Here is a 26,319-nt window from a genome sequence, read left to right as displayed (position 1 = left end):
TAACAGAGAACTGTGTATCTGAATATCCCCATGGTCCTTGGAAAGCATCTGGTCACATGACAGCTGCCAGTAAAGAATAAATGTCCGCATGCTTGTACCCAGCTCATCCTACGCTCTGCTTCTCATCCAGTCCAGGGTCCAGCCCATGAAATGGTGCCGCCCACATTCAGGATGGTCTTCCTACCCTAAGCAACCCAGTTAAGAAAACCCCTCTCAGACGTACCCACAGGCCAACCTGGTCTAGACAATCCCCTACTGAGACTCTTCTTCAACATGATTCTACTTTATGTAAGACTGACAGTTAAAACAAGTGCTTGTGGGTTTTTTTTTCCCAGACTGTGCCACATTGTATAGTCCCCCATGCCCTTCATCCTTCTGAACTGTTCACAGACCCTCACAGCCCCACCATGAGAGAGAGAGAGCCCGACTGGAGCTGAGGCTCTGTAGGGACATGTTGGTAACCTGCAGCCAGCCATCCTTCATTTAAGGTTCCCCCACTTTTTCTTATCCTAGACTCTGGGCTTCCGAGGGCAGGGCCTCCCTCTGTTTCATCTTCATGTGTCTGACGTCAAATTCAACATCTGCCTGACAGAGGGTACCACAGGAGGCCTTATCTAAGCCAGGGCTCAGTTCTCCCGTGGCCCCCAGGAAGTCAGACACTGGGAAATCCTGACACTAGGAAATAGGAACCACATAAGCCCCAGTAGGCGAAGCCTGTGGAGACCAATGTGCAGGGCTGCAGTGCCCTCTTGTGTCTGGTTGTACCCAGGGCTTCCACAAGGAGATCTGTAAGAGATTTAGGAAATTCCTTTCCACTTCCTGCACTTGTGGGCCTCTGACATGCTTAGGGCTTGGAAGACCAGGCTCTTGCCCCGCCCGCTGGTGCCACGGGCCTGACTCTTTCATCTGTGACATGGGTGTGTGTGTGCTTTGGTTGCTGGGGAGAGAGAAGGTGAGCAATGACCTTGCAGAGATAGATGGCCTCCAAGCCATTCCACCCCTGTGGATTCAGGCCTAAGTGTGTCAGCAGCCCTGAGGCACACGGAGTTGCTTGGCTTTAGCAGGCTTTGCGGGATGCAGCAGTAGAGTACCCTGATGTAGTAGAAGATTCACAGCATCCATAGTATGGAATGCCAGTTTTTTTTTAAGTGTCCTCTTCTCACCCCTTCAGCCCGTCAGAGGCAGTGGTGGTGTGCCACCCCCCATTCCAGCACTGTGTTCACTGACCACACACAGAAGCTTCTCAGCCAAACACTGGATGTCTGAGGGATGGGAAGGTCATGGCCTGCTTAGGGGAAACAGTGCAGCTGCAGAGGTGCCCCCCTCACCCCCACCACTGAGTGGTCCTCACATTTTCAGCTGGATGGTATGTGCCTTTGCAAGGTCACATGATCAATGACTTCAAGTGATTTTAATTTGGGATAATGAAGTGAGAGACGCACCGAATCACTGAGAAGAAATGCCAGCATCTTGAGCTAGCTGGCCATACAGCCATGTCCCTGTCTAACTGAGGGACAAGAGGTCAGCTAACAGCCAACCCAAGCAGCGGATCGTGAGGTTCTGATTTCCAGGAAGCACGGCAGTCACTGTGTGACTCCCTAATCCTCCCGAGCTTTCTTGTCATTAAAAAGAAAACCTCAGGACTGGAGAGATGGCTCAGTGGATAAGAACACTGACTTTTCTTCTTAGACGACCTGGGTTCAATTCCCAACACCCACATGGAAGCTCACAACTGTCTATAATTCCAAGATCTGACATGCACAGACTTACATGCAGGTGAAACAACAATATACATAAAATAAATCATTAAAAAAGAAAGGACTCTAATGGATGTCTCCCACTGAACAAATTCATCTGTAACAGGCTGTAAGGTAAAATGTTACCTAGTTAAGAAAAAGAAAGCTACCAACTTCTGGATGCTGGCAGAAGAGGCTGGCAGATGCTCTGTTGACTAGGACATACCAGCAGTGTTCGCTGGGACAAGAGCTCTTTGGTCTGGGAGGGAGCACTGCCTCCTTGTCCACTTCAAGAGGTGAACTTTCCCAGTGATCACTGCCTTAGCGTCTTTCCTTGTTTACTGAGATATGACATCCAGACAACTGCAGCTTAAGGGAGAAAGGGCTTATTCTGCCTCGAGGTGAGATGGCAGTAGTGGCAGGAGCTTAAAGGAGCTGGTGTCCCATCACATCCACAGTCAGGAAAAGAGAGCAGTGGATGCTGGATGCTGCCCAGTTCCCTCTCTCCGTTTGCACAGTCCAGAATCCCAGCCCGGACATAGTGTCACCCACCGTGGGTGGGTTTTCCCATAGCAATTAATGCAATCAAGACAGTCCCTCACAAGCAAGCTCACAGACATGCCTGAAGGCCCATATCCCAGGCGATCCTAGATTTTGTCAGGTCAGCCACTAGCAGAGGAAGATGAACTTGGTACCGTCTTGGGTGCCTGGCAACAGTTGAGTGAAATTTACCCAATAAATCTGAACTCATAGATGGGCAGGTTTTGAACAATATTCAGAATCTACTTGGATGCATTTAGTTTCTCATGATTAAAACAAACACTGGAGCCTGAGGCCAGAGGCAGCGATGCCTGGAGGAAGAACCTGTGTGGACCCTGAGATGGACCCTATAGTGCGCTATCGCGGCAGCCAGGGAAGAGGCCATTATAGACTCCTGCATGGTAAGGATTCTGACTCTCATAAAAAGGTCCAGAGGGATCCTCTGAAGCATTCCGGTCACTGGTGTCTGCTTCTGGCGATGAGCCCTGGTACATCAGGTACAGGAGCCTTGCACATCAGTGGTCATCACGTGCATGACACCTATGTACGGCACACAGTGATGGCATCGCTCCAAGGGCCTCATCAAGTTGAGTGGAATGCAGTTCTCCAAACCTGGATCGACAAGCCAGGATGAGCAGCAGTGCCCAAGCATGCCCAGAGGCCTACAGCCATCTGTATGACTCACTCAGAACAGGGTCCATCATTCTACATCTTGTAAGTGTGTTTTAATGACTAAATAACAATATTTTATAGACCATTTTATCATCACATCATGAGGGGCAGATTTCACAGTACTCTCTCCCTCCCAGTGGCATATGAACTGGCCTCGTTTCTAGGAAGTCCTAGGGCACAACTGTGATTTATAAAAAGTTTTTGTATTTATTTTTCATCATGTGTATCAGTGTGTGTGTGTGGATGTGCACTTGAGTGCAGTTCTCTTTGGAGCCAGAAGAAGACGCCAGATTCCAAGGATCTGCAGTTACAGATGATTGTGAGCCACTCAACATGGGTGCTGGGCACTGAAGCTGGGTCTTCTGCAAGCAATACATGCTCTCAACAGGTAGGCCATCGTTCCAGTCCCCTACAACTATGACATTGAACTAGGACTATACTGTTCCCTGTCACTCAGAAGTCCACTGACGGAATGTTCTAGTGCACAGGGTATGGCTCTCAATGCTGAACTGAAGCTGGAGATGGAATGAGACCTGACATGTGCCAGACCTACGCATGAATGGGGAGGATGGGTGTTCAAAAACACTAACCGAAGTACCTAGGCCAGGGGGCACACGCTGGGTGGGAAGGTGAATCAGGGTGAAGGGTGGAGAGAGTGAGGCGTGCTTTAAGAGGTGCCAGGTGGGTGTCTATCAGCAAAGATGAGGATGTGCATGTTTCCTGTGTCTGCAGGGGGCTGGCACAGTCTTGGGAGCCCCACTGGAAAACTGTGATGCTTGGGAATCAAGTCAGCAAATAGCCAACTTACTCCACCATTCCATGATGAGGCACTGATTGAACATTCATGTACACTCAAAAAGAGAAGCATTGCAAACCCCCCTCTCCCTCAAAGGTAGAGTCTTTGAGGAGGTCGTGAGGTAACTCTAAGCAAACTGTCATTCTGCCTTGATGTTTGACAGGCAGCCTCCACGGCTTGAGAACACTTTCAGTGGTAGGAGGCTACCTGATTTACAGGATTTCGTTATAGCGGCCTGAATACAGAAAGGCTGCTGGGCAGAGGCCTGGGAGACAGGCCCTGCCTCTGAGGGCAAACAATACTTCTGGAGCCCTGAGGAAGGAGACAGGCATTGTGGCTGAGAAGACTCAGGAGCTGTGTCTCAGAGGTTTTATGTGACAGTGAGGGCTGACAAAAAGGTCAGTGATGTGTTATAGGCATTACTACGTCTCTGGGCACTTAGTCCATCGATGACTCGGGACAGAGCACTTCTGTGGTCTGGCAGAGTTTCATGCATGCTGAAGCTGGTTAATAAAAGGCTGCAGTTTTTATCACCAAGCCCTAATTGATAAGTCATATGTTTTCTATCCATCAAAAATTTGTTATATATTTATGAGTGCTTTGCATGCATGTATGTGTGTGCACCATGTACATGTCTAGTGCCTGTCGAGGTTAGAAGATGCCATCAGATCTCCTGGGACTGGAGTTATGGATGGTTGTGAGCCTTGATGTGGGTGCTGGGAGCAAATCTAGGTCCTCGAGGATTTAAACTACTGGGTGATTTTCTCTCTCTCCCTCTCCTCTCTCTCTCTCTCTCTCTCTCTCTCTCTCTCTCTCTCTCTCTCTCTCTCTCTCTCTCTCTCCTTCTCCCTCTCCTCCCCGTCTCTGTTTTTTCTTGTTTTTATGATACAGGGTTGTCCCCTCCAAGTACCAAACAGAGCTCAAGCCTGCTTATCTTCCAAGATCAGTAAGATGTGTGTAGGCTGGCCTCGGACTCCCCACACACCTGAAGTTGTCCTGGAGCTCCTGATCCCAGTGTGGGACCCCAGCTGCACCATCATGCCCAGCCTACTGTTCTTCCAGCCATGTTCAGCTGGCATTTTCTTTTTCCAGTGCCCGGGCATCTCCCCATTAAGCCTTGGTTCATTCTCTGCCCTGTCTTCTCCCAGTCTCTACAAACACTTTACATGTCTCGATTCTGTGAGCCTCAGCTCTTGTGTTCTTGTAATTTTCAACTTTGTCAAGTTGTGTGTGCCTCTGGAAACCCACAAGCTGCCTGCTCTCTGGCCCCGTTTGGCGCTTCTCTGGTCCTCATTATTCCCAAAGGAGAAGATTTTAGGGTGTGTGGGATGGTCTCAGAGCAGACATCTCCCAGTGTGGTGAAATCTGGGATCTTAGCACTTTGGAGGCTGAAGCAGGAGGATGAGGAGTTTGAGAGCACCCTGGGCTGCAGTACAGGCCTTTGCTGATGTACATTCAACAATACCTCGGGTTTCCCCCAGGAAACTGGGGATCACTGAGCCTAGTCAGTCTATTTGGTGCGCCTTTTGAACTTCAGTCACTCTGGTAAAGGTGTTAGGCTCCAACAGCTGATTACATTTCCCCAATGCCTGCTCTCTGGTCAACAAGATGGTACTTTCTGGGATCTGGGGATGGCTGCAGTCAGCCTTCCTGTAACTGGTGGAGGTGAGTTTCAACTCCTCTGCCTGGGGTACTCTTCCCTCATGCTAATAAGGCCTTGCACCCCGTTCTCATAAGCATTGCTGGTCCTTAGCACTCTCATGTCCGGGTCTTTGTACTCACACTGGTCGCTGAAGATGCTGGTGTCAGGGCCCCGGGGGTGGAGATGATGAGGTGGGCTGTCACTCACAGTGGTGGTAGCCTGAACAAAGTTCCCTTCTGCTTGGGCTCACGGTCCACTCTAAAGGCTCCATGGCCAGGTCTCCTGAAGTGTGTGAGCACTGTGGGGGGTGGCGGCTTGGAGATCGGGGTGGGATCCTTATAACTCCTAACCCCATGACTCACGGTCAGCTCTCGCTCCTGCCTGGCCTTGGCCACCTCTACCTTTTCTGGTGTTTCAGAACTCACATTCTGGAAGTTAAGCACGTGCTCTGTTCCTCACAGCCGCCTCTCTAACCAAGGGTACCACATATACCTGGCCCCGGCTTTCTCGTTCTGTGCTACCCATTCATATTCACCATCAAAAGCATCACCTGAGGTTTGTGCTCCCTTCCCCCTAGTGGTTCAGGGACACTATTGATCTTTCATTTCTCTATTCCTTCTGGAAATACCCAGAGAAGGGAAACATGGCTCTGGGGAAGCCATCTCGCATGGAAATGCATAGTGTGAAACACACTGTAGTCGCCCAACCACGAGCAAAGTCTGGCAGAGATCCCACGGCCAAGTGATTGGCAACAAAGCCTTTCCTACCACAGCAAGCAGTCTGGAAAGGAGAGGAATGGGCGCATTTTAAAGGCGCTGCTCTCAGACAGAATGGCACTGCTTTCAATGGACGGTTCAGGTTAGACAGGTAGAACACACCCTCTCATCCTGCGGGCAGGTATACAGCCACCAAGGGCCAGAGCACCACACTGGTCCAGTAGTGGGGAAGGTACCAGCAGGATGCTGAGTAACATCTGCTTCATGGTCACCGAGGAGTAGCATGGTCTTACTGGGTGTGTTTGGGGGCTGGGCTTCCACTATGGTTGAGGGAGACAATCTGAACTATTCATGGAACTTCCACTGAGGACACAGCCTGCCTCAGGATTCCCCTCCCTACTCTTTGTATACACAGCCTCACAGGGAATTCTCCAAATGTTTGAGAGAGCGAGCAGATGTTCTCACGAACCCACTAGCAATGCTCCAAGGAGCCTCAAGCCTGGTTTTAAACATCCACACGGACAAATTCAACATTAAAAAGGGCAGCCAAGGTTAATGCCTCAGAAACTCAGCGTGAGAGTCGTCCAGAGGACAAGGCAGCTTACAGAAGCAAGGCATTCATGTTTATCAAATGATTTCTGAACGCTGCTTTAGTTTGTGTGCAGATATATGTATGTACGTGGGTACATGCATGTCACAGCATGCATGTGGAAGGTGGGGGAAGGCAGGTGGTTCTCTCTTCCCACCAATTATATACATTCCAGGGAAAGAACTCAGTTTTCAGGTTTGGCGGCAAGTGCCTTTGCCTACCTAGCCATTTTGCCATTCCAACCATTTGTTTTTAACTCTGTTCTGGGAGCTGATACCATTCTACATCTGAAAATGATGGTACACCGTTATCAATGAAGACACAGGCTACTTATTATTTTCACAGCTCTGGGGCGACTCAGATAATCGGGTACTCCTGCTTACACTGCTGATTTAGCACAGAGCAGGGTGCTGGTTGCTGTGCCCAAACTCTAGATTGTAAAGAAGAGAGGCTTATTTAGGTCATGGCCCCAGATTTCAGTTCACGGCTGCTTGGCTCCCTTGTATCAGAGCCTACGGGAAGCCTGAGCATCAAGGTAGAAAGGCATCAGATCACAGTTTATTAGCTCATAGCGACCTAGGAAGTGAAAGGGAGACAGGATGGTTCCAGGGCTCTAGTGTCCCTTTCAAGGGCATTCCCTCAATGACCTAACTTCTTCCTTTAGTCCACACTCCTAAAGGTCCACCTCCCCACAGTTCTACAGGTCGCTAAGCATGCCTTTAGTATAGGACCTTGGGGATCATTCGATATCCAAAGTGCAACATAATGAGTCACCTTGGAGGATGTTCGCTGCCTAACCCAAAAGCCGCGTAGCAGACAGAGGGGACTAGAATCAGAAGCCCTCAGGGGATGTCTAGGCTCGTCATGCCTAGTCCGTTAGGCAGCAGCCTTCATGTCTGCCTCTTCCTGGCATACTGCTTTCTCATCTCAAGGGACCATGATGCCTTAGGGGTTTAGGTCTGTAACCATAGCCTGCCTTGCCTCACTCGGCAGTAGGAGTGGGTTAGGGTGCAGCTTGCCGCTGCAATCCCCGATGAACTGGAACGCGAAGCTTACTTTGTAAAGGGGGTGTCCATTTGTTCTCAGGGACTGAACATCCCAGGTGTGATAGACATAGGCCCGGTGGCTGCCAGCTCCTCCCTCATCATGGTATGTGGCAGACATCACAAGTCAATCCCCACGACATCTCCAATGGAGTCCTCATGATATATGTGTTCACTGAGCCTGGATTCATCTTCAGTCCTATGTCCAGCTACTTCTCTCCAAGTGGGGCTGGTCTTCTGATCTTTGTTTTAGTACTTTCTTTTTTATTAATTATTATTATTATCATTATTAGAATATGTGTTGTGCTCACATGTATAAGTATGTTGCATAACTGGAAGCCAGAGGTTGACATTGGTGGCCATCTTCAATCACTTTCCACCTTATTTTAGAAACTCACTCTGTAGACCAAGCTGGCCTCAAACTCAGAGATCCTCCTGCCTCTGGCTCTGTGCGCTGGGATTAAAGGCATGCCACCATCACCCAGCCTATTTCCCTTTCTTTAATGAGATCTATTTGTACCCATTGGTTCCTTATTCTGTATCTGACACCAAGGTCTATTCCCTTATTTTGCCACTTTTTCCTCCAGAGGCTGACCACCAACGTCCAGCTACCAAAATTTTGAAGTCCAGCAATCAAAAGTCCCATTTGGCTCACATAACTAACATGCCCAACTAAAATGAAACACCTCACCACTTCATCCTAACATGGGGTTTCCTCCTTTACTTTTACAAACTACCATTTGCCTTTGGACAAAACTGTAGTGATTATCATTGACTTAGCAGCTAATATCCACTCAGAAGTGAACTAATGCCATATTTCTCTTTCTGGGTCTGGATTACCTCACTCAGGATGATTTTTTTTTCTAGTTCCACTCATTTGCTTTTGGTAACTAGACTCTCATAGGGGACAAATTCATGAGGTGGGCATCAACCCCCTTAAGTTGGAACTGGACTTGCTCAGGACTAGAAACTGTTAGCACACACTGTAGTACCACAGTCTGGACACCCTCAGTCATCAACAGAGATGGGAAACTGAGCTCCTATTGTAGGCACCTGTCTGAGAAGCCCAGGAGTTGGGAGCTTGGCCAAGGAGGCTTCAGGGGATAATGTGCTTTAGAAAGCCTGTACCAGGATCACCTTCATCTTGGAAGAGCATCGGGGGCCTCAGCTTTTCACATGTTTCTGAGCTACGCAGGAGCCAGCAGGCTATGTAAGACACTACCACACAAAATCATCCCCTCTACCTGTGACTGCCAGGACTGCCACTTTAGAAAGAGAGGGGCCTGCTCTTGATCTCAGCCCCCTCCTTTAGCGCATGTACCCACTCTTGAAGGGATTGCAATAGGTCTAGTTCTCTGAGACTTCTTTGTGTAAGACCACATTTATTTCGTACCTTCTTACAATCATTCCAACAGACAAGAACAAGATGCAAAAACATTTTCTGAAGTTACTTGTTCAATATTCTGGTTGGTGGGATTAAAAAAAAACCACACTTGCACACGGGCCAGTGAGATAGCTCAGCAGACAAAAGTGCTTGCCATTAGCCCGACAACTCGAGTCCTACTCCTAGAACTCACATGGTGGAAGGAGAGAATCAACTCCTTAAAGTTGTTCTCTGACCTCTACCTGTGCATCACAGTACACATGTGCATACAGGTGCATACACACACACGATCACTTGTGTGCTTGGGATCAACAAATTGGGCTTTAAGAACTTGCATTGTATATTTCTGTGGCTCTCTGTATAAACCAAACCTCAATATTGGAAAGCTAGATCTTGGGACTGTTTTTTCATTTTTATAGACAACGCAGGCACAGTTATGTGCTAGGTACCCCAAGTAGCTCAGAGCTTACTGTTCTTTTATGGACAATGGGAGGTGTGATGTAGGTCAATACAGAGACCCCCCCACCCCCATGAGCTTTAGTCTTTGCAGGGAATGTAGTGAATGTGGTCCTGCCTCATGAGTAGTGCCCCTGGTCCCCCATTCCACCATGTTCCCATCACACCCATCTGTGCTCCTGCCTGCAGACCTCAGCATCCACCTGAGACGGGTGTGAGGTGATGACCACTCACCTTCGCACTTGAGCAAGAAGAAGTCCATGTTATGGCTGAAGGTTGCGCTGAAGTAGGTGCAGTTCTCCACGAGGTCGCAGGACAGACACTGCCTGTTGAAGTCATCGACTGTGTTGGCGCTGGAAGAACAAAGGGCCAGTGAGAACCGAGGCAGGGAATGAGCACTAGCAGGGACCTCTCCTCCGAGGCTACCCCGTAACTCCTGCTGCTAATCCCTTACGCTTTACTCCCATCAGCATCCTGTGGATACCTAACTCCACGTCCAAGGAGCCTTCCTAACTCACAGACTCTGGAGACCTCTCAGTCCTTCCAGTCCCGGATGGCAACTATTTGACCACCAGTGAAACTGCAGGCTAGGTGTGACCAAGGTGTAGGGACTACAGTTATGAATGCCACTGCCCAGTCTGGTTATGGGTACTATCACATGGTCAAGGCTACCATCGTCATCTGGTGGTGGTCATGGTTACTATCAACTGGTGCTGTCACGGGTACCCTCACCTGACGGTGCCGTGGGTGCTTCACCTAAGGAAGTCGTGAGAGCCATCACTTTGAATAATCAATCTTCGGTGCTTACAGTGGTCTTGGGCATAATTATAGAGAACTTTCCACCCATGTGAGTGGCAATTCGGGAGCAGTTTTGACTCCCACATTCCTTGAGTGCCAAGAGCAATGGGAAGGAGCTCTATGAACGTCAAGGGACTAGTACTGATTGCTTCCAGAACACAGTTCTCCTGACAGCGGAAGGGTGGAGATGTTGCTTCTTGCTTGGGAATGACGGGAGTGAGAGAGCAACTGAAGATGCCACCTGGGACCACCACACTCAGGTTTCATCTAGATCGAAACGTTCCTCTCTAAGCATATCTTTCAAGGTGGAGCTGCACCTCCTGTGACTGAAGGTGTCATAGGAGACAGATGCTACAGGTCCCAGGGAAGGGGCAGCAGGCTGCCTTCCTGCTTTTTATAAAGGGGGTAGCCTGACTTTCATGACCACAGTAGGCCCATAGTGGTGAAGTCTACAGAGAAAAGCAGGTCCATGATCGCAGGGCTCTGGCCACGCATGTCAGCTTTAAACTCAGCATGGAGCCCACTGGCTGGAGGGGAGACCTCTGTGCGCTGGGGACTTCTCTAGCGTCTCTGGTTCATACTGCCTGATGCCCCTTCCAGTGATCATTGTATACTAAGAAAGCAGCCAGCTGCAGCTCTCCTAGTTAAAGTGTCTAGAAACACCCATTGTTCCTTCTCCTCTCCCCCAAACTAACAAAAATCAAGTTTCCCTCTCCCGTGAGATCAGTAAGGGGGTCAACAGGATGAACTGCTGAGACGGTGACCTTAGATTTGGTCTCTTTCTGGGTTCCAAGCTTGTTTATCCAGTTTCTACATCATTTGAGGTCGTGGAACTTGGGCGTGGGGGGAGATGGCAAAGCCAGCCTCCTTTCTACTCAGCCACTGGTCGAGTCCCAGATGCAGCTGTCCTCAAAACACACTGATGGGGACAATCTGCCAAGGTAACACTTGAATATAGGGCAAGACAGGCAGAGTCCTTCAAGAGGAGAAAAGAAGTGTGTGTGTGTGTGTACCAATTTGGCCAAAGCAGAAATAGGACTTGAGGCCTTGGGTTGGGTGGCTTCTCTCCACACCTTCTAGTTACTCAGCTGCCCTTGCTGTCTCCTATCTGCAGCAGAGCTGTGGGCAGTGCAGCCAGCAGGCCTCTGCCGGCCTGGGAGTCAGTTACCTGTAGAGCTGTCGTCTCCGCGGCAGATCCTCTGTGCTCAGGAAATAGCTGTGGAGATGGGAAAGGTATACACAGTTAGCTTGCCTCAGGACACATGTGCAGGCCACAAGCCCTACCCTGGCACCTTCACAGTGTCTCTCAGGGACTGTGGCCCACATAAAAGCAATGCTCACATTAGGTCTGGGCACACTCATGATCACAGCAGGGGAAAACCAGATGCTACAGGCAGAGGGACACGCTGTCAGCATCAGGTACCTCCTGTCCTGGCCCTGGTCCCAAAGCTCTTGGTTCTGTGCAGCAGTGAGGGCAGCGGCAGTATACAAACAGATGTGACCATGGGTCAGTACACACCTAGGTGTGAACATGGGGTCAGTACACACCTAGAAGTGACCATGGGGTCAGTACACACCTAGATGTGAACATGGGTCAATACTCAACTAAATGTGAACATGGGGTCAGTACACACCTAGGTGTGACCATGGGTCAGTACACACCTAGATGTGACATGCCGTCTTCCTTTCCTACAGATTAGAAACCTCCTGATGGGCAAGGACTAGAGAAGACTTTATACGACCCAATAAAAACTTGTCTGGGAAATGCATGTCTTCTGGTTTTCTCCTAAGCCTGAGAGTGACCCCCGAGTGAGCAGCGAGGCCAAGAGGCATCAGGTATGGGACTGGGCCTGGACTCCTACACAGTAAAGCCCAGCTCCCCTCTGTCAGCCACTGAATAAGACAGAGAAAGCAGCTTAATGTCTTTTCACTTTGGTATTTATTTTTATTTTATGTGTGTATGTGCACATAGGTGCATGCATGTGTGCATGCAAGTATATGTATATACAGGTGCATGTGTGTGCGCTTGCTTGCAGAGGCCATGGACTGACCTTGGGTATCATTTCTCAGGATCTGTCCATCTGGTTTTCTTTTTCTTTCTTTCTTTCTTTCTTTCTTTCTTTCTTTCTTTCTTTCTTTCTTTCCTTCCTTCCTTCCTTCCTTCCTTCCTTCCTTCCTTCCTTCCTTTCTTTCTTTCTTTCTTTCTTTTCTTTCTTGTTTTTTCAAGACAGGGTTTTCCTGTGTAACAGTCCTGGCTGTCCTGAAACTAGCTCTTGTAGACCAGGTTGGCTTCGAACTCACAGGGATTCATCTGCCTCTGCCTCCCGAGTGCTGGGATTAAAGGCATGCGCAACCAATGCCCAGCCTGGTTTTGAGACAGGATTTCACATTGGCACTTGGCTTACTGATTACGTGAGACTTGTTGACCAGTGAGCTCCAGCACCCCACCTTCCCAGCACTGGGATTACAAGCACATGCCACCATGCCTGGCTTTTTATGTGGGTCCTGGGGATTGAACTCAGGTCTTCATGCTTACACAGCAAGCACTTTAACAATGGAACCAGCTTCCCAGCACATGTGTTAGTTTGTCTTTAAATGGGCAAGCATACCTATCCTAACAACCACCATAATAGTGAGAGCATGCTGGGCATGCTCTCAGCCTGTGCCCAGGTCTACAGGGACTCAGTAAACAGTTGATACAGCACGGCTATCTCTGTGAATTCATGTCGCCTCACTGGTGTGTACAAGCTTCCTTTTGTCACCATGCCTTGTAGCTTTGGCAGTTGGCTGAGACAGTACCTGGGTTCACAATGAAGCAAGGGTGAGTGCTATGATCTAGGGGGCAGAGGAGGCCTCCTGAGTTGTGCTTTTTCTTCTTCCAGTACATCTGACTAAAAACAAGTGCATCTGCTAGCAGTAAGAGACAGCTCCTGGGACCCAGTCCCCAGTTCCCACTCACATCTTGTTCCTCTTCTCATCATAGGACAGGATCTTGGTCACATCCCAGTCCCCAGAGGTGATGGATTGGATGTTGTCATTGCTGCTGTTAGGCTGAAATACAGACAAGATGTTAGGAGGAGATGCTGGGCTACAGCTTTGGTGCCTCACTCTGGAGCCTGTCAGGATGAGGCCATATCTAACCCCTTCCTACTTCTCTTTTGTGTGGCTTGGCTTGAATTCAGCATTGTCTGTGATGACTCTGATGCCCACTCCCTGGTCTGAGTGTCACTGATGGCAGTATTACTTGGTCCCTCTGCAGGGTTTGTCCCTGGTACCACATCCCACGTTCTACAGATACACATGTACTTGTGAATTTAATGTTTGTGTTAGGGCCCAGGATGGTGGAAAGAGAGTGTAGGGGAAAGGATGAAATGAGGCAAAACCAGGAAGGAGCTGGGAGGGATGACCTCAGTGTAGTTCTTCGGATCATCTCTGTCATTCTTGCTGGGGTCCAGGTGCCACAGGGACTGGCTGACTCCTCAGCTAGCGTACTTCTCAGGTGTCTCCCAGAGCTCTGTGCACTAGTCACTCAGACCTGCCATCATGGTACCAGGTGCAGGCAGCATTCAAATTATCAGCTGGGATGCTGAGGTATAACTGTGGACTGCTGTACTGAATGGCATATACTCTGGGGAGCCAGTGTGGTGGGGATAGAGCCTAGGTCAGGTGATGGAGGCCAACACTTGGAGCTGCAGACCGTGTGTGTGTGTGTGTGCGCGCACACACACGTCTGTGGATTCAGGAAAACAGTGCAGCCTCAGGCAGTCCTCGGCTTGCAAGCAGAGGCCAGGGCAAGAGTGGGTGCCTAGAGCCAGGGGGGTGTATCACTTTCTGATGGATGCTAAGGAATTCTCAGCAACTTCTTATCATCTGCAAGAATTTAGAAACTGGGATTGAATGCAAGCATCATAATTTTTAAAATCTTGCTTAAAATGGCCCCAGTGAGAATGTGAACAAATCAAATCAGGTTTTTTTTTATTACTTTTTATTTATTTATTTATTAAAGATTTCTGTCTTTTCCCCACCGCCGCCTCCCCTTTCCCTCCCCCTCCCCCAATCAAGTCCCCCTCCCTCGTCAGCACAAAGAGCAAACAGGGTTCCCTGCCCTGTGGGAAGTCCAAGTACCACCCACCTCCATCCAGGTCTAGTAAGGTGAGCATCCAAACTGCCTAGGCTCCCACAAAACCAATAAGTGCAGTAGGATCAAAAACCCATTGCCATTGTTCTTGAGGTCTCAGTAGTCTTCATTGTCTGCTGTGTTCAGTATTCTGTCTGTGTGTATGCCTACAGTCCAGAAGAGGGCACCAGATCTCACTACAGATGGTTGTGAGCCACCATGTGGTTGCTGGGAATTGAACTCAGGACCTTTGGAAGAGCAGGCAGTGCTCTTAACCACTAAGCCATCTCTCCAGCCCCTCAAATCAGGTTTTAACATCCTGTAAGTCATGTGATTAAGTGACTAGAAAACAGAAATGTCTGCCTAAGCCGGAAGTAGTCATCATTCCGACCCAAGACATTTCAGGGTCCTTCTTTCCTCCCTCCCAGATATTCCTTGAGGGGATTGTCCTGTGGTCTTTCTTCTGGGTCCACACCGTATGCATGTACCTCTCATTTCCTATCCACAGTGTTTCCAAACAGCCTTCTTCTTAATTATATCTTACATACTTGCTCCCATTCTTCATCACTTTAATTAACTTTAAAATAAAACTTGCACACAGAGGATGGGGCTGGTGACACAGAGAGCCAAGTACATGCCCACCATCCATCTCAGGGCAAAGATCTCAAAACTCAGTATCCAGGCAGCTATTCCCATGGTGACCGTGCTTGTAGGCAGCATTCCCAGATATCCACTTCCCTGCCCAGCAGCACTTATCCTAAGTCACCTGACCAGGACAAGTGAGTGTGAGTGGCAGCTACAGTATCATTAAGATCAGAAATGCTTCTGGCTCTTGGTAGCGGCAGCACTGGGGTTAGGGGGAGACTTATGAAGGACCTGGAGCAGCAGCCTTGAGAAGGGGGGTGTCAAGAAGGACATCTTGAATCCTCATTGCTAGTTCTGGATTCCTCTGTTGTTGCTAGGAATGTCATATCCCATGCTCATGGTCTTGACTCCAGCCACTGCCCGGCTCAGAATCTCTGCATTTGGACAAATGGCAGGCTGCCCTCATCCTTGGAAGCCATCTGTGAACATCAGCCTCCTGGGCTCCTTAGGGTCCCGGGGGTGAGTGTGCTCACCATGAGGCTACTCTACCAATAGCACAATAGCACATAAAGTAGTGGAGTTTACCTGGGAGGATGACACGGTGATGTGGTAGAACTTCCCCCGGCCCCCTTGTGGGATCGCTCTGACAAAGAAGAACTTGCGGCCGTCCTTGGAGAACACAGGTTCTTCATTCTGTGGACAGAGGTGACCTGTCTGTCAACACAAGCCGATGGGAGCATGTAGAGCGAGTATGGGGAGGGGCACCCTCAGGTATTTCATGTGTGATTTCTAATGAGGGAGGGAACTGAAGTTGGGGGTTCTGCATGTGGTTTTCACTCTCTTTGGGACTAGAGAGTGGGTTTGGGTTTTCTAAAAGCAGAGGGAGAAAGGGGCAGTAAAGGGCACCCAAATTCAAAGAGCAGGGCTGGAGATGGCTCAGTTGGCAGAGCGCCTGATGTACAAGCACGAGGACCTGGCTTCAGATCACCAGAACCACGTGAAAAGCAGGGAGCAGCAGCAAGAGTCTGCGACCCCAGTGCTGTGGGAGCAGGGACAAGTGGATCCCCCATGTTTACCGGCCAGTCAGCCTAGTGTGCTTGCTGAGCTTCAGGTTCAGTGAGGGATCCCATCTCCAAAATGAGGGGGAGACACCTGACATCAGCCTCTGGCCTTCACATGCACACACTCATGTGCACACCCGTGTACACCTACAAACATGTGCATTTACTGCCCCTCCACACACTTGCAAATCACATTCCGCGGCAGAGTCAGATAACACTGCTGCCCACAGCATGCAAAGATCCATGAGGAAGTGGGCTTTGGCACACGTCAAGCACACCTCAGGAGTGGGAACTAGGCCCGAAGACACGCACTGGACTTCAGTCGTTGCTGTGAAGGCCTGAGCATGCAAAGCTGCTGTACTGACTTTTGCCGCACAAGAGCTCAAAGGCAAATGGGAAGAGCAGTCAGAGACAGTCAGAGACAGCGCTCTCCTCTCTTCTAGTCCTGTCTTCTTTCCTTAATAAAGTCTCTCTCACACTGATTTACCCATTGAGGGGGCATGCCCAACGGATCAGTTGTATCTATTTTAATACAGCAGACAGCAGACAGAACCCTTTCGGGCCTGGCTCTTGCTAGGGACACCCCAGAGAGGCAGGTGCTAGATGGTGCATCCATTTGAACAACAGTCTCTTCATCCTGAAATCAACCCTGGGGTCAGGGCGACCAGCTGAAAGTAAGGCCTGAGGGGTGTCCTGCTACTGTGCTCTATTCCGGCACCCTAAGAGTGAGCAGGCAGGTACTTGCAGCCCTTAGCCCGTCCTGTGGGGAGTGGCCACTGATGGGCAGAGAGAGATTCTGGCTCGGTAGCATCTCTTCTACACTCTGAAGCCAAAGTCTGGAGGTTTCCGTCAGTTAACGCCAACTAGCTGGCTCCTACAATGACGCAGGTGTATCTATATTGTGATTCTGGAAGTGCCTGCTAATGCAAGCTCGAGGACAACCAGTAAACAAAACGCAGCTGGCCCAGGAAAAACTCATTTCCCCACAGTGAAGACACACATGCAAATACGATGTGCTCAGAGCAATGAACTAACATGTGATTAAAATGACATTTAATCTTCATGAATATTTGCAATAAAATGAAACCTTTAATCTGCAAATATTGATTTTTCTATTTAGAGCTGGGAGTGTGGTATTTAACAGGAGAGGGAGTGGAAACGAACAGCCGTTAATTTGGCTTTTGAGATGAACTTCTGTTTGCCAACCGTGGATGGCCGAGGCAAGAGCACCCTAGTTTTCGGAGGGACATGTTTGCACTTTGGACAAAGATTAAATGTAATATGATAAATTCTGCACAGAAGCATGGTACTCATATTGAAGAGGCCTCAGCTTCTGAGGTCACTGGCCCACTGCTCTCCAGAACCTTCCAGAATGTGCCGAGGAAGGCATCCGCCAGTCTTTGGAAACCCGCTCATGTAGTAAGTGTTTGGAGACTGGATGTCAATCTCGACTGTCCTCCCTCAGGATACTGTCACCCTGTGTTCTGTGACAGAGTCTCTCACTGGCTGGGGGTGTGCTGATTTGGCTAGGCTGAATGGTCAGTGAATTCCAGGGATCCTCCTATCTCCACCTTCCCAGTGTCTGGATTGCAAACTTGTCCCACAATGCCTTGTGTTGTTTGTATAGATTCTGGGGGTTGAACCAGCTCTTCATGCTCACGTGACAAGCCCTTCACTGGCTGTGCCATCTCTTCAGTTCAGTAATGACAAAGGGCAAGGCTTTTTTGATGTGAGCACCAGGATTTTTGTTAAAATATTTATTTTTTTATTATGTATACAATATTCTGTCTGTGTGTATGCCTGAAGGCCAGAAGAGGGCACCAGACCTTATTACAGATGGTTGTGAGCCACCATGTGGTTGCTGGGAATTGAACTCAGGACCTTTGGAAGAGCAGGCAATGCTCTTAACTGCTGAGCCATCTCTCCAGCTCCTGAGCACCAGGATTTTAATACCAATTCTACCTCTTCTTTGATGTTGGGGGAGTCTGGTTTTCTGGCTGTGCTGCCTAACTGGCCCAACTCTCTCCACAGCCAGCCTTCCAGTCTCTGCGGCTCCAGGAAGGAGATGGAAAGAAAAGAGCAGGCGATGAGGTCTGGGCATGCGATGGCTATGGTCACCGAGGCCAGTAGCACTGCTGTGGTCCAAACACCCTGCTAGCAGCACAACGGGGAAACTTGTCATTTGGAGCAGACAGGAACCCCCCGGGTCTACAGGGTCTCCTGGGATGTGTGCGGGAAGCTGTTATAGAGCATAGAAGGTGGCTGGATAGTGGAGTATGGCCTCAGTGGATCTCCCTAAGTCATGCCTGTGGCCTCTGATAAGAACTGCTCATGATCCTGAAGGGGCAGCCAGTGACTTCCTGGCAGCTGATGGCAGCTCAGCCTTACATAGGCTCCCATGATGCCCTGCAGCACCACAGCATTAAGGATGCAGAAGGCTTGCAGATCAATTCCAAAATTTCCCTTTAGGGGAAATTGATACATCGGGAAAATATTTGAACTTGGATTTCTCTAGTGCCTAAGTGTTATGACCCCCTTATATATAGAGTCTCAGATCATGGTATGTGGGCAGTCAGCCTTACTGAGGCTTGTCATGGCAGCCCTGGCCAACTCGCAGGGTTCAGGACCATGGTGTGTAGATAGCCTCACTGTGGCTTCTCAGGGCAGCCCAGGATGGAAACACCTGTCTTTGAGTGCCCTTATAGGGAACATGGTGCTTTTAATAAGCATTTACTGAAATGGGTGTTCACGGCACTGTGCCTTCTTTAGCTCTGGTTCCTCTCACACTTAATGCGATTGCTTCTTCAAATATCAGCTACTTGCCTGGTTAATTGAAAATTTACATTTTAAGACAGTAAAAATAATTAATTTAACGCCGCTGTTCCTCTGTATTTATGTCGCTGGTTCCCCGAGCACTGTTCAGGGGTTCAGCATTCACACCCAGGTCTGAGCTGGTGGCTTTCTTCCGCATGGTGAGATGTCCAGTCAGAAAATATAGGGAAATCCAGATGGTGTTGGCTCTGTGGCCGCTCCGCCATGCTGAAGAGGAAGACAGTGGACAGCTGCAGGATCTGTCCCCAGACCCCCAGGACGGCATGTCTGTGGAGGCCGAAAAATGCAGGCCCATTTCCACCTTGTCTGACAGGGGAAGGGCGGTCTTCAGAACCTGTGACCTAGACTATAGAATACTAATGATTTCATGTCTCAGAGTGATAAAGCGATTGGCTGTGTAGTTGTCCTACGTATCATGTTAACAAAGTTTTTTTTTTTTTACGTTGGGTATAAAAGCTGTGGAAAAATAAACACAGGGGATTTCAGGCTTTCATTCACCGGAATGCCCTCCTGGTGCTTTCTATAGTTTCTGTCCTGTTATTTTTTTATGCGTCTTCATATTCTTTACTTATATTTCTAAAATTCTCATGGCCCTACCTTGGTAAGAGGTGATTGTGTCGAGGGCAGTGTATTTATACAATGGAGTATTAGTAGACCTTGATAAAGGATTGACATCCTGGTACATTCCACATGTAACATATGCTGATGGAGAGTAAGCCGATTCATTTTTTATAGCTAAAATTCTTTAATTGACAAAATTTATATTTATTCAATAAAAACATGATTTTGAAATATGTATGCACTGAAGAATGACCAAATGGAGTTAATGAATGCATACATTATATCCTTCTAATTTCAAGCATAGTTGGAATCTACTAATAAATCTCACTTTCTTTAAATTTATGTCTACAAGCCTGTATGAGTCTATGTGCACCATGGGCCTGCAGAAGCCCTTGGAGGCCAGAAAGGGGGCATCAGATCCCCTGGAACTGGAGTTACAGATGGCTGGTGAGCTGCCATGTGGCATCTGGGAATCAAACCTGGGTCCTCTGCAGGAGCAACCAGTGCTCTTAACCACTGAGCCATCCCTCCAGCCCTGTGTAGATATAAAGAACACAGCACATTAACGGCTGAACCGTGCTGTGCATTAGAATCTCCCAAGCTGACCTGTCCTGAAAACAAGCTGAAACCAACCAACAGTCCTGCAGCATCACCCACTCCCAACAGCTACCGATCTGTCCTTTGAAGGAGAACAAGCAGTCAACTGTGGTTAATCTGACCGCCAACTTTCCTGGATTACGAACCACCCAGAACATTGGTGAGGTACAACTTGGGGTCTGTCTGTGAGGTGTTTCCCAACAGGATTAACTGCTGGAAGACTCTCTGTGGGTGACACCATCGGTGGTCTGGGTTCCCAGCCTGAATAAAGAGAGAGAAAGGAGGAAGCTCACTGAGTACCAGCATTTATCTCTCTGCTTCCCGACTGTGGATACAGTCATGTGACCAGCTGCCATGACGTCCTGCCATGGTGGATTGTATCACTTCAACACCTAAGCCAAATAAACTCTTCCTTCCTCAAGTTTGTCAGGTATTTTGCTGCAGCAACGAGATGAATAACCGACGTCCCGAGTGTCCACCCTCCGTGCCGGCTTCAGCCACTTATCTGTATCCTCTAGTTTTATCCGTGTTTCCGTCTTCACCTCCCTGTCTCTTGATGGACAGTCAGGTAGTCTTGGCTGTTGTGCACTGTGATGTCGTGGCACGGAAGTCATTTCTGTGTCATACAGAATGTGACATGCACCCAGCAATGGGATTTTAGTTTTAGCTGTTTGAGGACCCTCCGTGATATTTTCCACAGAGATGTTCCTGAATTACATTCTTGCTAATTGGCTGTCAGGGTTCCCTGCATCTCCGTATTGTCGCTAATACACATCTTTTGTCTTTTTGGTAACACCTGCCAGCTGTGCGGTTATTTCACTTTGTGACTTCACCCTGGTGGCGGAGAGCATTTTCAATGTATCTTTTGGTCATTTGTGTCATCTTCTTTTGAAACACGCATATCAATTTTTTTCTATTTTGACAGAGAGCTATATATAATTTTCTAAAATTGAGTTGTCTCTTTGGACTGTTGAGATGGCTCAACAATTAGGAGCACTGGCTGCTTTTTCCGGAGACACAAGGGGGGTTCACCTCATAAGGCAGTTTACAACTACCTGTATGTAATACCAGTTCCAAGGGATCTGATATCATCTCCTGTCTTTTGTAGATATTGCATGCAAATGGTGTCATATATGTGTGCTCAGGTATACACATACATGTAAAGTCAAATGTCTTAAAAGTTTTGAGCTGTTTCTATTCCTGATATATTTAAGTATTAACCTCCTATCTCATGTGTATTAGTTTTTAATTTCTGTTGTAAAATGACCTCACGAAAAGCGACTTCAGGGAGGTTTATTCTGATTCAGTTGGACAGGACATCCCAGGACAGTATGGCAGCAGGAGTGTGAACATCTGTCCGCACAGCATCCGCAGCCAGGAAGCAGAGACCATTGAGTGCTGGTGTTCAGTTTATGTCCTCTTTGTTATTCAGACTAGGGCTCTAGCTGTGGAACGGGGCTGCCTGGTTTTGCAGTGGGTCTTCACTGCACACTGGGGTTGCCTGGTTTTGTGGTGGGTCTTCACTGTGCACTGGGGTTGCCTGGTTTTGTGGTGGGTCTTCACTGCGTACTGGGGTTGCCTGGTTTTGTGGTGGGTCTTCACTGTGCACTGGGGTTGCCTGGTTTTGTGGTGGGTCTTCACTGTGCACTGGGGCTACCTGGTTTCGTGGTGGGTCTTCGCATGTGCCCAGAGACCTGTCTCCAAGGGGATTTCAGGTCTTGTCAAGCTGACCACCAATGTCAACCACCACAGGTTTAGGGCTTTTCTACTTCTTTGTAAAGTACCCTTAGACTCTTGGTAGGGACGACAGGGCATCATGGGCTATTCTGGATAGTGTGGGCTTCTTATTAATGTCTATCTTCCAATCTACAAACACAGAACATCTTTTCATCTGTGTCTTTTTTCAATTTCTTTCACCAATATTTTTTAGTTTTCAGTGAACAGATCTTTGACTCTTTGGTTAAGCTTATTCCTAAGTATTTTATTATTTTCACAGATTTTGTAAAAGGAATTGTTTTCTTTTCAGATTTTTGTCTATATGTAGAAATGTCACTGATTTTCAAAAATTAATTCATTCCTTCATTTTACTTACTCAGATAAGTGACAAAAGATATGTGGTCACAAGAGCGCCAGAGTATACGTAGGTACCCAGGAGGTTTGAATAAGAAATGTCCTACACAGGCTTAAGTGTTTGAACATGTGGTCCTTGGCTGGAGGTGGTATTTCCAGGGGAAGTGTGTCCCTGGGGCAGGCTTTGAAAGTTCAGAGCCTCACCCCACTTCTAGTGTACTTTCTCTCTTTGTGTTCCTGGCTGAAGACGTGAGTTCTCAGCTTCCTGTCCTTGCCACATGTCTCCCTCTGGCTGTCAGGCCTCCCACCATGATGGATCCTTATCCCTCAGTAATCATAAGCCTAAATAAGCTCATTCATAAGTTGTTTTTGGCTATTGTGTTTCATCATAGCAACTGAAAAGTAACCCATACAGGGGCCACTGGTGATAAATGGATGTTCAACAAATCGGATCTCCGTGCCAATAAAAATACACACCTGTGCTTCTTACTCATAATTCCTTTATATTCTTGGCTGTGAGTGGAGCCTGGGGCTTTGGGCACACTAAGCAAGTGCTGAGCCACATCCCTAGCTCTCTCTGTGTAATGATTCTTTGAATTTAAACCTGCTTTGATTTTTCTAGAATGATTTGAGGATAATTTTATTGTCTTGGGAAGAATAAAAGAGAAAAAAGTCCTCTGAACTTGGTCTAATGCAAGAATGTTGGAATGAGACGAATCAACAGAAACATTGGGCGAGGTGTCACTTTCTGGGTATGTTATGCCAAAAAAATGCATCACGGGGAGATTTGCCTAAGTTTCTCCTGGTAGCTCTTACTTTTAAGGCTTCATTTAATAAAAAATTGTGTGTATTTGTGTGAGTATGTGCACGTGAGTGTGAGGGCCCTTGGAGGTCAGAAGAGGGTGTCTGACCCCCTGAGCTGGAGTTACTGGCCGTTTTGAGCCACTCGGCGCTGGGGCTGCATTATGTACCCCTGTCCTCGCCAAGGGCAGGATGCGTCTTACCCACTAAGCCACCTCCCCAGGCCCTCCTGACCCGCTTTGACTGATTCTTGTTTTCAGTGCTGGGGACTGGACGGAGAGTCTCACGCACATCGCATAAGTGCTTTACCAATGAGCCACACCTCAAACCCCCAACCTCTTTTCATCTTCGGCCTTCAGAGCTTGCTTTAAGATGCCTTTCTGAGTAATGGACGAGAGAAAAAATCTCAGGGATGATTCTGGGGTCCAAGTTCCTGAGGAAACGTCTCACCAAGAGAGGCCACAGCTATAAACCATGCCTAAGAGTGGATGGGTGAATTGGAGTACCAGCCACATCGGTATCTGCTTGCCGCTACACACCACAGCAGGGCACATTATTCTGAGTTCACCAACTACATCATCTGAGTGGGAGCCGAGATGTTCATCATTACTGTCCCGAGGGGCAGTGACCTCCAGATTACCCCCCCCCCCCCGCAGGGAACTTGGCTTCTACAGAACTGCCTGGCAAGCATCCCGGGAGGATGAAGAAGAGGCGACTGTGCACACACTGCCCCAATCACAATAGCAAACACACTTGGATGATCTCAGGTGGGGATCCCCAAATGACTCCTGCATATGAAAACTGTGGCACCCTGTGGAGGGTTAGGGCAGTGGTTCTCAACCCTGGGTCACAACCCCTTTGGGGCATTGAATGGCCCTTTCACAGGTGTAATCTAAGACCATTGGAAAACACAGATCATTACAATACAATTCATAATGGCAAAATTACAGTTATAGAGTAGCAACGAAAATAACTTTATGGTGTGGGGGTTCCCACAACACCAGGAACTGTAATAAAGGGTCGCAGCATTGGGAAGGTTGAGAAGCACCAGGCTAGGGGGTCAGGGTGATGGGAGCATGGTGTCCGGCATGCGGAATTACCTGTCTGTGGAGCCAAGCTTCGCTTTCATCCTCGTGTTTCTGAAATGGAATTGGAGCATTAGAAAGGCGCTTTTGTTTGCCTGCACGCACCGCACCATACAGAGAATGATTTAATCACACCTACATGGCAACTGCGCTTGCACAAAGTGGCACCCAGGCCTCTCAGTGTAGAGGTAATCCCTGCTCTCTTTGTCCCATACTGTGGCTCACAGCCCAGCACAACCGTCCTCGGGCAAGGAGAATGCCACTGTCCTTCACAACCAGGGCCATCCACAGCAGTGAGCCGACCTGTGGAAGCTGATGGTATTTCTAATACTCGGTGATCACCACTCGCCAGCCTGTGCCCAACTGGCAGCCACACTAGCTGGGCATGTGTCTACTTGGCCACTGCTGTTGATCAGTATGTTCCTTCATGGGCAAGTGTCAGGTGCTGCACTGCTTGGAACTGGTGTGTGTGTGTGTGTGTGTGTGTGTGTGCACGCGCGCGTATGCCAGTGGGAACTGTGATCAATATTCCAGTTTACAATTCCAAGAAACAATCATGGAAAACAAAGCCAGTTAAAATGGGTCAAAGCATGCATGAACGTTGCTCCCCGGAGCCGTGAGCAAAGATTTATAAAACAAATCATGTCCTAAGCACCAGGTGGCTGCTTTGCTCAGTTGCTGCCACCCGAGGTGCCACCAGCCTGGGGCTGGTCCCGCACTGTCTGTGGCAGCGAGAGTGGCTGCTTCTACTGCATGGTGGCCACATCAGGACAGGCACTGAGAAGATTCGAATGTTCAGCACAGATATTGAGCTCTGAGCCCTGCCTGCCTCACCCTCCCCTTCAGCAAGCCTGTCAGAACAACCCAGAGGAAATATCAACCCAACAAGGTGTCAGAGGCAGGATCAAGTCACTGTGACCTCCTAGAGACGCCCCCCACCCCCAGCAGTGTGCTGAGAGCTGTCTGGTGGTGTCATAGGTCTAAGTGAACCTGCCCAAGCCTGGTGTTCCTTGCTGGAAAATAGAAACTTGGGGTCAGAGCCGTCTCTGGAAGATCTGCCTGGCATTTCACTTGGTCTTTTGAATTCAGTATGAGGCGACTTTCTTAAGGCTGTGGCTCAGCAGTGTGGAAGGCTGGCCTACAGAACAGAGGGGAGAGTCTGCTGCCCTGGACAGGAGGTAAGGGTACCCTGGGCTGCCTTCTGCTTCGAGACACACTGCTGGTCTGCCTACCTGTGTGGGGCACCTGACTCAGGGGAAAGGTATGCTTGGACTGAGACTGAGCTGGGTCGGGTCCTGGACCAGTCCTCTCCTCTTTTGGGAAACAGAGAGTGAGGAGAGTAGTGTTCCCAGCAGAGCAGTGGCCAGTGTGAAAGGAAACAGACCCTTGTCTGCAAAGTCCCCTTAGTGGGATTTAACGGCTGCTGCTCTGATCTGCCCAGGGAGTTTGTAGCAATACCTGTTTTGACCACCAGGTGGCACCAAACCAGAGGCTGGACATAGCATCAATGACCAAGCTGAGTTAAACCTGATTGGAACCCACCTTTTATGCTATAACCATTCCTTTGCCCCCTCCTCTGTCCCCATACCTTAGTGCAGACACCCGTGGTGGCGTCACAGAGGGTCAGAATGGACACATTCTGGGCTCGGTTCAGCCAGGTCACAGCGACCTTGGTACTGGTGGCCCACTTCACCATGGTGATGTAATACTCCCTGAAAACAAAGACAAGAGTGTGAGCAGGGGCAATGGACACCATGACCTGGCCACACTCCACTTCTGAACACAGCAGCCAGTGTGTGTGGGTGCGGGGCTCTGAAGTGGCCTCATCCAAGAACACAGGTGAGTCAAAGCCTCATGGACAGCCTAGAATCAGGGTGATCAGTTAACCCTCAGCACCTGCCTGCCCCAGCTGGGCTCTGAAACAAGATGGGGACAGTGGGGCTGCCCTGCCAGTTATGTGTGTGTGTGGAGAGCAGAGTCAGTCACACGCTCTCGCTGGGGCTCTACTGACTTCAATTTCACGGCACAGGCTTACCAAAGGCACAACCCTACAAAAGCTGATTCACTGGGAATGCAGGGTGGAGAAGGACCTGGCAGAGAGGTGGGGGTGGGGACTGAGGGCGAGGGAGGAGGGGCCTTGAGTGAGGGGCAGTGCAGGGGAGCCTCAGAGGGCTAAGTTTCAGAGGCTCTGAGGCTGGGCTACCGAGGGTTCAGTTTTTTTTTTTTTCACTCTTTAAG

At 48.9% G+C, this 26,319-nt stretch overlaps 1 protein-coding gene across 1 annotated transcript in view; it reads right to left on the bottom strand.

The window, feature by feature from the left end:
• Window positions 1-26,319, bottom strand: part of Dpp6 (dipeptidyl peptidase like 6) — a 434,651-nt gene that overhangs the window by 45,479 nt on the left and 362,853 nt on the right. Inside the window, exons 12-17 of the mRNA XM_050119955.1 lie at window positions 25,670-25,793; window positions 24,097-24,135; window positions 15,660-15,767; window positions 13,332-13,423; window positions 11,541-11,588; window positions 9,809-9,927 (exon numbers count right to left, since the gene is read on the bottom strand). Coding sequence (XP_049975912.1) covers window positions 9,809-9,927; window positions 11,541-11,588; window positions 13,332-13,423; window positions 15,660-15,767; window positions 24,097-24,135; window positions 25,670-25,793 — 530 coding nt within the window. The remainder of the gene's footprint in view (window positions 1-9,808; window positions 9,928-11,540; window positions 11,589-13,331; window positions 13,424-15,659; window positions 15,768-24,096; window positions 24,136-25,669; window positions 25,794-26,319) is intronic.

This window comes from Alexandromys fortis, unplaced genomic scaffold (assembly GCF_014885135.2).
Source record: "Alexandromys fortis isolate MF-2015 unplaced genomic scaffold, M_Fortis_MF-2015_v1.1 scaffold_177, whole genome shotgun sequence".
In the NCBI taxonomy this organism is placed as follows: Eukaryota; Metazoa; Chordata; class Mammalia; order Rodentia; family Cricetidae; genus Alexandromys; species Alexandromys fortis.
The sequence above is the reverse complement of the archived record's forward strand: the minus strand, read 5'-3'. Positions and strand labels throughout refer to the sequence as shown.